The 15,004-nt window shown below is 35.7% G+C and overlaps 1 protein-coding gene across 1 annotated transcript in view; it reads right to left on the bottom strand.

Moving 5' to 3' along the window:
• The window catches only part of AKAP9 (A-kinase anchoring protein 9), a 156,716-nt gene that overhangs the window by 13,353 nt on the left and 128,359 nt on the right, over nucleotides 1-15,004 (bottom strand). Inside the window, 10 exon segments of the mRNA XM_044920183.1 lie at nucleotides 1,409-1,514; nucleotides 1,820-2,028; nucleotides 2,890-3,558; nucleotides 4,732-4,882; nucleotides 5,625-5,844; nucleotides 8,506-8,650; nucleotides 13,448-13,636; nucleotides 13,901-14,092; nucleotides 14,670-14,791; nucleotides 14,884-14,947. Coding sequence (XP_044776118.1) covers nucleotides 1,409-1,514; nucleotides 1,820-2,028; nucleotides 2,890-3,558; nucleotides 4,732-4,882; nucleotides 5,625-5,844; nucleotides 8,506-8,650; nucleotides 13,448-13,636; nucleotides 13,901-14,092; nucleotides 14,670-14,791; nucleotides 14,884-14,947 — 2,067 coding nt within the window.

Raw genomic sequence — 15,004 nt, 5'->3', positions numbered from 1 at the left:
ATTTAAAAAAAAAATTTTAAATTAACATATAATGTATTATTTGTTTCAGAGGTACAGGTCTGTGATTCATCAGTCTTACACAATTCACAGCGCTCACCATAGCACATACCTTCCCCAATGTCCATCACCCAGCCACCCCATTCCTCCCACCCCCCCCCACCACTCCAGCAACCCTCAGTTTGTTTCCTGAGATTAAGTCTCTCTTATGGTTTGTCTCCCTCTCTGGTTTCATCTTGTTTCATTTTTCCCTTCCTTCCCCTATGATCCTCTGTCTTATTTCTCAAATTCCTCAGATCAGTAAGATTATATGATAATTGTCTCTCTCTGATTGACTTATTTTGTTTAGCATAATACCCTCTAGTTCCATCCACATCATTGCATATGGCAAGGTTTCATTTTTTTGATGGCTGCATAATATTCCATTGTGTGTGTTCTTTATCCATTCATCTGTTGACGGACATCTAAGCTTCCATTGTTTGGCTATTGTGGACACTGCTGCTATAAACATTGGGGTGCATGTGCCCCTTTGGATCACTACATTTGTATCTTTGGGGTAAATACAAGGGTGAGATTTTTTTTTTTTTTTAAAGATTTTATTTATTTATTTGAGAGAGAGAGAATGAGAGAGAGAGCACATGAGAGGGGGGAGGGTCAGAGGGAGAAGCAGACTCCCTGCTGAGCAGGGAGCCCGTTGCGGGACTCGATCCTGGGACTCCAGGATCATGACCTGTGCCAAAGGCAGTCGCTTAACCAACTGAGCCACTCAGGCACCCAAGGGTGAGATTTTTAACAGATTTGTTCATTGCAGCTCAGAATCCAGGATAGTACCTGGCACATAACAAGTGCCTGCTATAAGTATTTGTTCAATAGGTAAGTCTACTGAGAACTCAGGCTGTGGGAATGAATGAGCTTTCACAGAGAAAAAAATGGACGAGGACAGGAGGAAGAGGAATTCATGAAGGTGACTGATGAAAGAAATGGAAGAAATAAGAGAATATTGTCACAAAAGGTTAAAAAAGAGAGGGTTTTTAAGATGGGAGAGGTCCAAAGTATCAAATGCTATAAAGAAGTCAAAGAAGACAGGGAATGAAAAGATTCATCAGATTAGTCAACTGTGAAGACACTGGTGGCATTCTGTGGGTGGTTTTGAGAGTGGTGAGGGTAGAAGCCAGGCTATTCTTGCAAGAAACTTGGTTATCACAATATAATAAAATGTCACTATAATTATTCAATAATGATAATGAAAGTTAATTTCCCCTCAAATTTTTACTATCTTCTATTAGGGAAAAACAAATATTATTATTTAAAATAAATGAAAAGATAAAATTAAAATTCTTTAGAAAATATGGTGCCAGTTTCAAATGATTCATATAGCTCCATTAAATCTTTAAAGTTTTTAAAGTCTTACCTCTTCCCCTGGCTGGCCAGTTAATTTCTGTAGTTGTAAAATAATTCCATCAATATTTTCCTGAACCCAAATGAAATCTTCATCATCTGCTGTTTCAAACTGCAGTCTTCAAGAAAAAGACAAAAAGTCAAAACATACCTTTCTCAATTAGTGGTACTGACTAGCACAAACTTTACAGATTGACACTCTGCTTCACCTATCTTCTCCCTTACATTAAAGTGTTCTCTTTCCAGGGCTCAAGGTGAAGGTTTTCAGGTATATGAGTTTTGTTAAAGAATACCATCTCCTAATGTGAACATGCATTAACTTTAAAATTTCAATTCCCCACCCTTGGCTAACTATTAGTGAGGGGCCGGTTCTAACCAGCTTGTCTAAGAATGCCATTTCCAAAGTCAGGAGGAAAAATCTAACCTATTGGAGGCTTTCTGGGCCAGATGCTGTAGTTTTGAAGCCACATGTTGAAGCTTTTGTCTGATGATTTCTAATGCATGATTACAGCCAGCTCCTCCTTCATTCATTTCAATCAGTTTAAGATAGCTTGATTCCTTTGTCTCTCCTTCTAGTTTCTGTTGAAGAACCCAATTTCTAGTTCGATCACTGGTTAAACTCCATGTGGATGGCTAGCAATTTTCGGCAGAAAAAGAAAAAGCAGTAATTATAAATGAACAGCAAATCACATTTTTTCTCAAGGGAACACAATTATGGTTTATACTCCAAATAAACTTCTATGAATTTCCTTTTTAAATCATTTGTTCGTACCTATTTTTATTTTTTTAGAAGATTTTATTTGAGGGCGCCTGGGTGGCTCAGTTGGTTAAGCGACTGCCTTTGGCTCAGGTCATGATCCTGGAGTCCCTGGATCGAGTCCTGCATCGGGCTCCCTGCTCAGCAGGGAGTCTGCTTCTCCCTCTGACCCTTCCCCCTCTCATGTGCTCTCTCTCATTCTCTCTCTCAAATAAATAAATAAAATCTTTAAAAAAAAAAAAAAAAGAAGATTTTATTTGAGAGAGAGAGAGACTGAGAGAATGAGTGGGAGGAGGGGCAGAGGGAGAAGCAGGCTCCCCGCTGAGCAAGGAGCCTGACACGAGACTCCATCCCAGGACCCTGGGATCACGACCTGAGCTGAAGGCAGACGCTTAACCAACTGAGCCACCCAGGCACCCTGTTTTTAACTATTTAAATTATTTATTTATTTATTTTTAATATTTTATTTATTTATTTGACAGACAGAGACACAGCGAGAGAGAGAGAGCACAAGCAGGGGGAGTGGGAGAGGGAGAAGCAGGCTTCCCGTGGAGCAGGGAGCCCAATGCGGGGCTCGATCCCAGGACCCTGGGATCATGACCTGAGCCGAAGGCAGACGCTTAACGACTGAGCCACCCAGGCGCCCCTATTTAAATAATTTAGTCCACTATCAAAATTATATGTTCAAAGGGCTGTAGTGTTCTTTTAAAAAATATTTTAAAACAGTGTTAATTTACCTCATTAAGATTCTGATAGAGAATTCTTCTACTTTCTCGTTTTTCTTCTCGTTCTAGTTCTTGCTTCTGGAATTCCTGCATAATTCCCTGCAGTCGCTTTCCTTCAAGGTCTAACTTATAAACCTGTTGCCTTTTCTCTTCCAGCTGGCGTTGAAGATCTTCCACTTTGGACTGGAGCTCATGCATTTTTTTCTGTCCCTCAGTGTTGGCCTCTTGTTCTGTCTGCAACGTCTTCCTGTGAACCTGCCTATCCTTTTCCATTTGCTGTCTTGTTTGCAAAGAATCCAGTTTATATTTCTCGGTCTCATTTAACAATTCTACTATGCGACTGTGTTTCTCCTCTAGCTGTTTCTGTAGCTCTTTAAGGAGGTCCTCAGAGGGTAGGGAGGGCCGAGGCTGCCCACTATCATCATTGCTCTGCAAGTGAGCATGCAATTCCCGCTCCCTATCCAGGGTACTACTCATTTCCCGTATTCGAACTTTCTCAGATTCAAGAAGTACCTGAAGCTCTAAGTTTCGACCTCGTTCTTCTGATAACTGGGCATCATGTAGCACTCTTTGAGATTCTATTTTCTCCTGTGATTCATTTAGTAGTTGTTTCTGTTGTTCCAACAGTAGATTTAGCTGGATATTCCTTTGTTTCTGACCCTCAAGTGAAAATTTCAAATCCTTGTAGAAGAAAGTTGAATTTAAGAATTTAATATTAAGAATTCTTTGTAAGTATACTATAAATTCTACTTTATTAATACTAAGTTGGTAGTATTTGATAATAGAATTGATTATCCAGTTTATTAACTTAAACTTTCAGTGGTTAAAGCATAATTATTTGGATAGCCAGATGATTTTCATCAAAGACTATAAACAAAAGATAGATAAGCTAAATGATAGTTTCTCTCCAAACATTAATCATACCTACTCAAGGAATATGAAGCAGGGTGTATTCCTTCTAGAAATAATGACTTTTAAAAATACAAATATTCCAATATAATGTGACAGGAGCTCCTGAAAAGCCTCATGTTGTTCAATGTCACATACTGAAAATAATAGGGCTTATGGGGAAAAGCAGGGTTAGGGACAAACTACTCAAAACTTATACAAATTTGTAACGATAAAAAGCAGTAATCAGTACCTGAGGGGATATCATGTCCTTGCCAGGGAGAGAGCTCACTATGCCTGGAGGCTACCAAGATGGACATTCAAAAAAAAAAAAACCCCAACAAAACAAAACAAAATTTAATAGGGCAGAAATGCCAGCTACTTAGTTTTTTAGCATACAGCTAGGGAGCACCATGTGTGGATGGAACAAGAGCTCTGAGCCAGTGGGGCTACCACTAATGTGGGCACTGTGGGTGCAGTACAACCCGCCCTGAGCTGTGAGCTGTGCAAGGCTGGGCTGTGCCTCTTTGGAACACAGCCCAGAATGAAGGGACTCATTTTCAATTTTTAAAAAATGTAACAGTGAGGGCTCCTGCTGCCAGAGAGGTGTTACTGTTCCCCTTCCCTAGGAGAAAACAAGAACCAAGACTACTTTGAGTTTAACTGAAATGGATGCCCTATTTATCAAATTGTATATGCACGAACTCAAATTCCCCAAACACACACCGTAGCAGAACAGTCTGTATGCACCCCTGGATGTAGCCAAACAAAACTGCATCACACCATTAGCATTTCCTAGATAGATAATGTTTAGATAACATAATAGTATTCCATATACAGTGAACAACTTACTGTACCTCATAAAGAGTCTAAGCCTGACATTTTAGAAAGAGGAAAGTCTTGAGACTCTCCCTCTTCTGTTGTTCTGGATATTCCACAGACATGTAGAGACAAAGGTAACAATACCTCAAGTTCTTCTTTATCCCGCTCTTCACTGCGTCCTAGTTTGGCTTTCTCCTTCTCCAAAGCCCACTGGAGCTCTCTGGATTTTTTCTGTTCACTTGCTAATGTGTCATTAAGCAAATGTACTTCATCGGTTTTATCTTTAACTTCCAACCTAAATCAGAGACAATCGAACTTTCATAAAATTACTTTAACCGAGTTTATACTGAGAGAAAGAGAGAGCTTCCACTGAAAAGTGGAGGTATATTATAAACTAGTTAATAGGAAAATATAAGCCATGTAAAGATTATTTCTGAATTAACAGTGGTTTATTTCAAATTAACCGTTTCTAGCAATGCCACTATTAACTATTATTTAGCACTGTAAACAATTTATTTTTACAAAATAACATTAATAAAAATTTTCCTTTGTCTTTTACTGAACATGGGAATAACCACTGTTCAAAATAAAGAATGACTGTCTTTGTAATGTGTCCTTGGCAAGCAGAATATCTCACTATTTATACCAACAATTTATCCTTTTCACAAGCATTGTATTTTAAAACATTTTGTATATTTTAGGTAGATGAACCACAAATTCTATTGAGATCATAAATATCACTTCAAATTACTTGGTGGTAAAATAGAAGTCAAAATTATATATCTTATACAACAATAAGTCTCCAATAGAACTGAACCCACAGTAGAGAATATGCCAATACCTAATCATGAATTTATCATTTGGAAAAATTTGGAGTTTTTCCTTTCCACTGTAATTTTTCCTATAAATAACAAAGTTTCAAGTTATTTACACATTATGTATAATGTCATGCTGTTATAAGATCTGCACAATGTCTGTGACAAAATTCCTTCACTTCCTTCACCCAAATAGGTTTATAATAAGGAAGCCCGACATACCTGAAGGTCTCTAATTCCTTTAGGTGCTTATGTTGTGCCTTGAGTGTTGTTTCTAGTTCCAATTTAGTTTGTGCAAGTTCACTCTTCAGTTCAGCAACCACCATTTTCTCAGAACTCAGTTGTTCCTGCAGTTCTGCTGCTCTGTCCTTCACACTGCTGAGCTCCACTTGCATCTCCAGCATCTGAGACTGCTTCTGATGCATATTATACTCCAAGAGTTCTAAATGGAAAATTATTAATACTTAAATTATGATCTTGCAACTCATATTTGGTTTATAAATATTTTACTGATGAGAACTGATTTTTAATTTAGGAGATTACTACAAAGCAAATGTGAAGAGCTCACAGTCCCAAAGTTGGCAATTTATATAAATATGTATCATGAATACTTTCCTCATAGTGCTAATGGTCAAGATTTCAGAACTATAAATACATAAGGATGATAATAGTTTAACAGAATATTTAATCAATGCAAGACATGAACTAAAAGAAACTTCAGGTGTTCACAAATACTATATATAGAAGTGTGTATTTGCTCAAGCAGAATTTCAAGAGCTCCCGCTAAAAAATGCCAAAGGTTTTTGACAGCCACACAAAGCACTTGCAGGAATCTGGCATGTAACCATGACTACAGTGCTGAGCACGGCTTGCTGGTTTTGTTTAGCATTCCTTTGCAGACAGTCCCTAGGAACTTTACTGTCCTAGAAGCTTCGATCGTGGTTTGTTCTTTAAACACAAACCAAACCCCTGCTATAGGTCTGTTACAATGAAAACAAATGAAAATATTTAAATCCCTAAGTATAATAAATGAAAAAAATGTTATGAAATATGCATCAGGAGCCTGCTTTTACAAAAAATATAAACTTGTATACATATGGCATATTAATAAAGGTCTGCAGATAATAACAGCTGTTATTTTAGGATTCAGGAGATTCCAAGGGAGTAATTTTTACTCTATTCTTTTGTTTCTCCATTCTACCTTGAATGTGTTTTCAACTTAAAAAATTTTATCAAAGTTCATCACTTTATATTACAATTCACTGATGTTAAGAAAAAGGAATAACTTTGGCTTTAGAAGATAATCATGTCAGTTTAAGCTTTTTTTTTTTTTTTTTTTTTTTAAGATTTATTTATTTTAGAGAGAGCACAAGCATGAGGGGCAGAGCGAGAAGGAGGGAGAATCCCAAGCAGATTGTGCTGAGTGTGGACTCTATCTCAGGACCCTGAGATCATGACCTGAGACGAAACCAAGAGCTGGATGCACAACCCACTGCGCCACCGAGGCGCCCAAGTTAGTTTAAGCTTTTAAAACTATTTCTTAGAAGAAGCTAAGGATCGAAAAATATAAATATGTATCTATATATTTTCAATGGGGTTCTATTTAACAATAACAAAGTAAAATAATACTAATCAATTCTCTAAAAATAATCTTCAATTAATCTTACATCTAAATATAAGATATACTTGTGATCTAATTACACCTCTTTTCTCTGAGATATTTTAAAATATTTAAATTTTTTAGTTGTTGAATGACAAATGTGAGACTATGGTGTAACTTTCCCAAAATTTGTAAAAGCATAGGTGTTTCTACCATTATATCAAACAAAACTGAAGACCAGAATGTCTCTTCACTAGATGTGATGAAAATTAGATTGTACTTTAATCCCTACTGATTTCCATCCAGAACTCAATTTATTTTAACAGACATCCCTACCAAAAAGTGGGGAAAATACAAGAATGAGCATACCACAAAGGCAAAAATCCAGCTAGCCAATAATCATATGACAAAGAATGAAACCACTTCAGTAATTAGAGAAATTACATTAAAATTACACAATTAAAACCACAATAACAATCTACTGCGTATCCACCAGATTGGCAACAAAGGTCTGACAATGTCAACTATCGACAAGTAAGTGAAGCAACAGGACTCTCATACTCTGCTAGTAAGCATACGAATTGATAGGACCACTCTGGATTACAAAATAAATGTGAAATGATGTATTCTATGACTCAGCAATTCCACCCCTGGGGGTATATATACCCAGAAAACTCATGTATGTGTGCAGCAGCAACATAACATAGTATAACAATGTGCAGAACAGCAGTGGTTGTAATAGCTAAAAAATAGAAATAACCCAAAATATTCAACCACAGAATGGTATATAAATTGTGGGAATTCTATACAGTAACAAAAGCAAATGAACTGGAGATAAATGCAGTAACTTAAAAAAATATTATGGAGAGGTAGAAGAAGCAAGATACAAATATATACAGAATAACAAAGTTCAAAAGCAGGTAAACTTCAAACTTACATGGTTTAGGAATACACAAATAGGTAGTCAAACTAAAGAATAATCAGGATAATGGTTACCTCTAGGTCGCCACAGTGTAGTGTGTTTGGGAGGAGCTTCTGAGGTACTTGACATGTGTAAAGTTTCCATAAATATTCACTTAAAGATTTGTTATACTGTATATTTTTGCATTTTGCACTTTTCTCTATGTATATTATAGTTTACAATAAGAAAAGGATTAAAAAAGAAATAGTTACTTTCATTGTAGATTTCTTTTTCTTTTAGGTGGTTATCCTCACAAAGAACTTCAAAACAAAAAAAGATAATGAACTTAATGGGCTTGTTTTAAACAGCCTGATCAAAGCAATACTGTTAATTTTAAATTAAATATATCTGTTTAAAAATCAACTGGACAATCCTTTAATTCCCAGAGTCATTAATGTAGATTATTTCCATTATAGGAGAATGAGAAGAAAACGTGACTAAAAGAAAATGTGTTTTAAATGAATAATAATACAAAGAAGGGAAACAGAGTGAAATATTTCAACCTATTTGCTGCCACCATGTGAGCCTGACGTACAGCATACCTTGGCCTGGTTGATCATTTTCTTGTTCTCTTTTCAGAGCCATTTTCCTACCATTCATTTGAGCATGCAGTGCTTGAATTTCAGATAACAAACTCCTTCTGTCTGCTTTCTGGAGGCATTCCATAGCTGCTTGATATTCAATACTCTGTAATAATGCAAAGCAAAAAATCAAGTGAAGAGAGTTGTAAAGACAGTAATATTAACAATCAGGAAGTCTGAAAAAAAAAATGGAACATACATGCTGAAATTTTGGAAAGATGTTAATTTTCTCTTCCTGTTCATTAGGATTTACTTTTTAATTATTAATCTTCATATTTACCTTGAAAAATTTCACACATACAACAAAATAAGACTATAATAAACACTCATGTACAGAGCTTAAGAAATAGCACCTATCAGCTCTATACAACTCCCTGAACACCTCCTCTGTACCACCTGCTTGAGAAATACTCAACACTCAACTTCTAAGTTTGGTGTTATTTTCATGTGCTCTGTATATTATGTCATATACACACATGTATCCTAAGCAAATACAGTACTGTTTTGCATGTTTTAAAACTTTATATAAATGGCATCATACGGTGTATTCACCTTAGTGTAATTTGCCTTTTTCATTTAATTAATTTTTTTTTTAAGATTTTATTTATTTATTCATAAGAGACAGAGAGAGAGAGGCAGAGGGAGAAGCAGGCTCCCTGCTAAGCAGGGAGCCCAAAGCGGGACTTGATCCCAGGACCCTGGGATCATGACATGAGCCGAAGGCAGACGCCCAACCATCTGAGCTACTCAGCTGCCCTCATTTAATGAATTTAAGTGAATTTCATGTTGGTGAACCATCTGGGTTGACACATACAGCTCTATTTCACAATCATTTTCAATGTTATATAGTATTTCATAGTATGAAGTATACAGTACATTTATCTTTTCATATATTTATCAGATACTTTTTTTGTGCACCTATTTTTATCATTTGTTCATTTTTCCAGTGGTTGTTTTATTCTCATTGGGTATTTGGTCAGTAGCTCCTTTCCTTATGCTGTCTTTGTGTGGTTTAAGAATCAGCAATAATGAGGCCTGGGTGGCTCAGTCGGTTAAGTGTCTGACTCTTGATTTCGGTTCAGGTAATGATCGCAGGGTTGTGAGATTGAGCCACTTGTCAGGCTCCGAGCTCAGCATGGCGTCTACTTGAGATTCTCTCCCTTCCTCTCCCTCTGCTCACACGTGCTTTCTCTCTCTCAAATAAATAAATATTAAAAAAAAAAGAATCAGGGCAATATTGGCCTTATAGAATGGGTTGGGAAGTGTTCCCTTCTCTTAATTTTAAAAGAGTTTGTGAAGGACTGGTATTAATTTTTTAAACATCTGGTAGAATTCACCAGTGAAGTTATCTGATAATAGGCTTTTCTTTGTTCTATTTTCCCTTCGTTAAAATAATGAATCACAAGTTATTTTTAATGGTATGCTACCTTTGCATTCCTGGATAAGTGTAAGGTGACTGTGTCTCTAAAAAATATACATGGATTTGGTTTAATATTTTGTTTAGGAATTCTGCATCTTTGTTCATGAATAAAACAGGCCCATAAGTTTTCTTTCTTGCATTATCTTTGTCTGACTTTGATAACAGGGTTATATTAGCTTCTTAAAAAAAACCACAAGGCATTCCCCCAGTCATCCAACAATGGGAAGCATATGTTTAAGACTGGAATTAGTGATTCCTTGAATGTATGCTAGACGTCACCTGTAAAACCATTTGAATTACATTTAGTGTAATTCTTGTGGGTAAATTTTTTTTAACTGTTTTTTATTTCATATTTTGACATAATTTCACCTATAGAAAAGCTCCAAAATTTGTGCAAGGAATCCCCATTATTTCATTCATCCAAATTCTCTAAATGTTAACCACATTTGCTTTACCACTCTCTATCTATCTCGGTGTGTATGTATCTACACACATATACATCATTATTTTTCTTTTCCAAAATGTGTGAAGATAAGTGACAGACAGATGCTCCTTTACCCCTAAAAACTGTAGTGTATATTTCCTAAAAACAAGAACATTCCCTTACAAACCACAGTACAATTATCAAAAGTAGAAATTAATCTACTACGATACTATTATTTTATGTACAAAACTTATTAGTTCCCATTTGCCCTTCAGCCAGTATTCTCTGATGATCACATCTTACAAAACTATAGTACATTATCAAAACTAGGTTTAGACATTGGTACGATTCTATTTAAATCACAAGGCTTACTGAAATTTCATTAGTTTTTACACACATTCATTCATTTTCCTGGTGTACAGTACTATGAAATTTTATCACATGTGTAGGTCTGAGTCACCATGACCATAATCAGGATACAGAACTGTTTCATCAACACAAAGAAACTCCTTTGTGGGAGCCTGGGTGGCTCATTCGGTTAAGCGACTGCCTTTGGCTCAGGTCATGATCCTGGAGTCCCTGGATCGAGTCCCGCATCGGGCTCCCTGCTCGTCAGGGAGCCTGCTTCTGCCTCTGACCCTCTCCCCTCTCATGTGCTCTCTCTCTCATTCTGTCTCAAATAAATAAATAAAATCTTTAAAAAAAAAAAAAAAGAAAGAAACTCCTTTGTAGTCACATCTCCCCAGCCATAACCCCTGATAACCACTGATCTGTTCACTATCACTATAATTTTGTCATTTCAAATGTTATATAACATATAAGAAGTTTAGGGTATCAATAGTCTGTTCCTTTTTAACTGCTAAGTAGTATTTCATTGTAGGGATGTACTTTAATTTGTTCATCCATTTACTTGTCAAAAGACATTGGGTTGTTTCCAGTTTTGGAGTATTACAAATAAAACTGCTATGTATATTCTTGTACAGATTTTTACGGAGACCTAAGTTTTCATTTCTGATAAATACCTATGAGAGTGTGACTACTAGGTCATATGGTAAGTGTATATTTAACTTTATAAGAAAATGCCAGTTCATTTTCCAGAGTGACTCTCCCATTTTACATTCATATCAGCAATGTATGAGATGCAATTTCTCTGCATCCTCACCAGCACTTGGTATTTCCCTAATTTTTATTTTGGCCATTCTGATAGATACATAGTGGCCTCAATTTGTTTTGGTCTAATATATGCTTGTGCGTAGATTTTAGTTACGCACAAAAGTGAGGTAGTGTACTTCATATCAGGAAGTACATGATATCTAGTTTGTTCTATTACTGGTGATATTAATTCTGATCACTTGACTAAGGTGGTATCTGTAAGGTTTTCCACTATATAGTTATTGCTTGAGTTATTACTATAATGCTTAATAAAGGGTGATCTAGCTTCATCATTTCTTCTATCTACTCTCCGGCATTCTATTGTAAGAAAGAATTTTTATGCATTTATTTATATTAGTATGAATTCATGAGTTCTTATTTTACTCTTTGGTTTATAATCTGTCACTACCATTATTTAGTATGATGTTCCAATTGTCCTAAATGTGGATGCTGGGAACTCCTTCAAGTTGGCTTCTGTGATCTTTTGACATCTCCCTTTCATTCTCTGAGCAAGTCTTTGTCAGCAAAACAAGATATTCCAGGTTCATCTTGTATGTCCCTCTGCTCCAGCCCAGGAATCAACCATTTCTCTAAGGAGTCCTAGCTCCCTTTAATGGAGAATGTAGTTAAAAATGAAGATCTGGGCACTAAGTGTTGTTAGTAGTCTTTTAACTATGAATTTGATTTTTCTTTTCTTTTCTTTTTTTTTTTACTAGTTATAGGACTTTTCAGGTTTTCTATTTCTTCCTGAATGAATTTGGAGAAGTGATTATTTTTCTAGAAATCTGTCCATTTCACCCAAGTTTTTGAATTTATATAAAATTATTCATAATATTCTATTATTTTATATCTGTTATCTTCAGTTATGATCCCATTTTCATTCCTAACTTTTATAAAAATGTGCTTTACCTTTTTCCTTAACCGATTCTCCAGAAAAGTTTATCCTTTCAAAGAAGAAACTGTTATGTTTTTATCTTCTCTGTTGTACCAACACACCACATTTCACTAACTTCATTTTTCTTTATTACAGTTGAACTTCATTAATTGTGGATTGCGTACCTACAAATCTGCCTATTCACTAAAATTTATGTGTAACCCCAAATCAACACTTGAGGTGCTCTGACAGTCATTTGTAAACATGCCAAGAGGGGCAAAATACTTAAGCTGCCAGCTGAGTGTAGCAGCTGAAGTGGAACTAGGTGCCGTTCTGCTGTTTTCTTTCATCTCTTATACTACAAACGGTCTCCTTTTTGCCATCTATTCAGTGCTGTGTTTTTTTGCACTTTTATGCTCTTTATTGGTGACTTTGCTGTTTAGAATGGTCCCTAAGCACAGAGATGAAGAACTACCTAGTGTTACTCATCACAAGAAGGCTGTATTTTATGCAGAGACCATATGTGATAAATTTCATTTAGGTGTGAGTTACATAGTACTCTTGGCCATGAGTTCAACGTTAATGAATCAGAAATACCTAGTAAAAAAGGTATCTTTAAACAAACACATACAAAACAGAATTATGTATTGATTGGTTGACAAATGTCATAACCAGGGGTTCACAGGAACCTACCCGTGTATTTTCCCTAGTAGCAGTGGCTCAGCATCCACAGCAACTTCACAGAATCTAACTATGGCAGACAACAAAAACTGACCATAGCTTACTTCTACTTTCTTTGGGCTTACTCTGTTTCTCTTTTCTAACTTCCTAAGTTGGATGAATAGCTCCTTAATTTTCAGTCCTGCTTATTTTCTAACATAAGATAAAACATTTAAGGTAATAATTTTCTTCTAATATTCTTAGTGGCTCCTGTTAAAATTTTAACTTTCAGACCTTCTCCAAAAGTAATCAATAACTCACTTGCTTATTACTATTAAAAAGCATTCTTTGTTTCAAAGTTTTATTTTGATACCTGTTCTTGTATTCTCTGTTCCAAACAGTTTAATAATCCAACTGCATCTCTAGTACCTAGAGCTGTCAGCTCAGTCTGAAATGCAGCTAGTAAAACACTGCGCTCCTTTAAGAAAACTTGCTGAAGAGCAAGCAGGAGTTCACCTCGCCAGTCTGGGGGGCTCTCACGAGACTGGGAACCATCATAAACCTAGCAGAGTATAAAAAAACAAAAGTTAGTTTTCAAATAAGCATGTTTTAAAAAATTCTAAAAATGGTATTTACCTACCAACCAAAATGAATAGTAGAACCCAAAAGTAAAGTATGGATTTGCTTTCAAGTGTGTGGCTTGTTGCATTTAAATGATACATAGTAATTCATGTGTAATTACATCATAAAAGACAACTGAATCTGTAAAGTGCCTTACTATTAATAAAAATTATATAAAACTATTAAGATGCACAATATTGAGTACCTCGGCATCTCTTTGCACTTGCATTTTGGTAATTAAATCCTTAAGAGATGAGATTGTACTGAGATAAGCTCTTCTTTCTTCTAGCCAAGATTCTGACACTTGCTGAACAGAATGGTCCTCTCCATCACTATAGGGAGACTCAGTGAGGGAAAGCACCTGCATGCCTTCATTATGGACAGCTCTCAGTAATCCCTAGAAATGAAAACCCAAAGGCCAGAATTCTGACAACTTCTTCAAAGACAGACATACAAAGAAACAAATTTTAAGTAAGGTAGCTATCTATATCTAGCTAGATGGACGTAGAAGAGCCACTGCAAGAAGAAAACACCAGGCTACCATTACTGGCTGCCTTCTTACGGAGGGGTAAGCCAATCCAGAAGACAGTCTATGACTCTGTGTAGCTCTCACCTATAAGTTCCTTCTATTTATCTAATGGGCTCTTCTTGGATTTAATGATTAACCACAAATTTGGCCAAAAAAATAAGAGATAAATTCTAGTTCTTGAGATTGCTTTAATAATTTTAGCACTCAAAAATACCAGGAATAAAAACTATTTTTAAAAATCTTTAGACAAAAAATTATTAAATATATTGTACTTTATTATCTGCAAAATACAGGAATAACACTAAACAGATCCCCAAGATTCCTTCTTGCTATGTAAGATTCTCCTCAGAGAGAATCTTACTACGTAAGTTCTAATAAACTGCTGTGTTCAATATAGAAACCACACTGGCTAAGTTTCACTAAAAGATATTTTGTCTTTCAGTACCTTTATTTTCTTTGGAAATGAATCTGTTGAACCTTCCCCTTCATCTCCTCGGTCTTCTGATGCTGTGTCAAACCCCTGACTTTGTGTAAGATAAATTCCTTGACCCCAGTCTGATCCAGAATCTAAAATAAAGAAAATCACCACTGACTACTAAAAAGAAACAAATACTTTTTAAGTAAGTACTACAAAAAGGTCAGAAATTTATATAACTTACCACTGGAACATATTTCTCTAGTTTGGTAAGCATCAGAATGCGTTAATTCAGGAACTGAGGATCCCTAATTAGAGAAAACAAAAGAATACATAACATTTTTTGCCTTAATAAAAATAAAAAT

This window comes from Neomonachus schauinslandi, chromosome 12 (genome assembly GCF_002201575.2).
Source record: "Neomonachus schauinslandi chromosome 12, ASM220157v2, whole genome shotgun sequence".
Lineage (NCBI taxonomy): Eukaryota > Metazoa > Chordata > Mammalia > Carnivora > Phocidae > Neomonachus > Neomonachus schauinslandi.
This window is presented reverse-complemented; position numbering and strand designations above follow the sequence as displayed.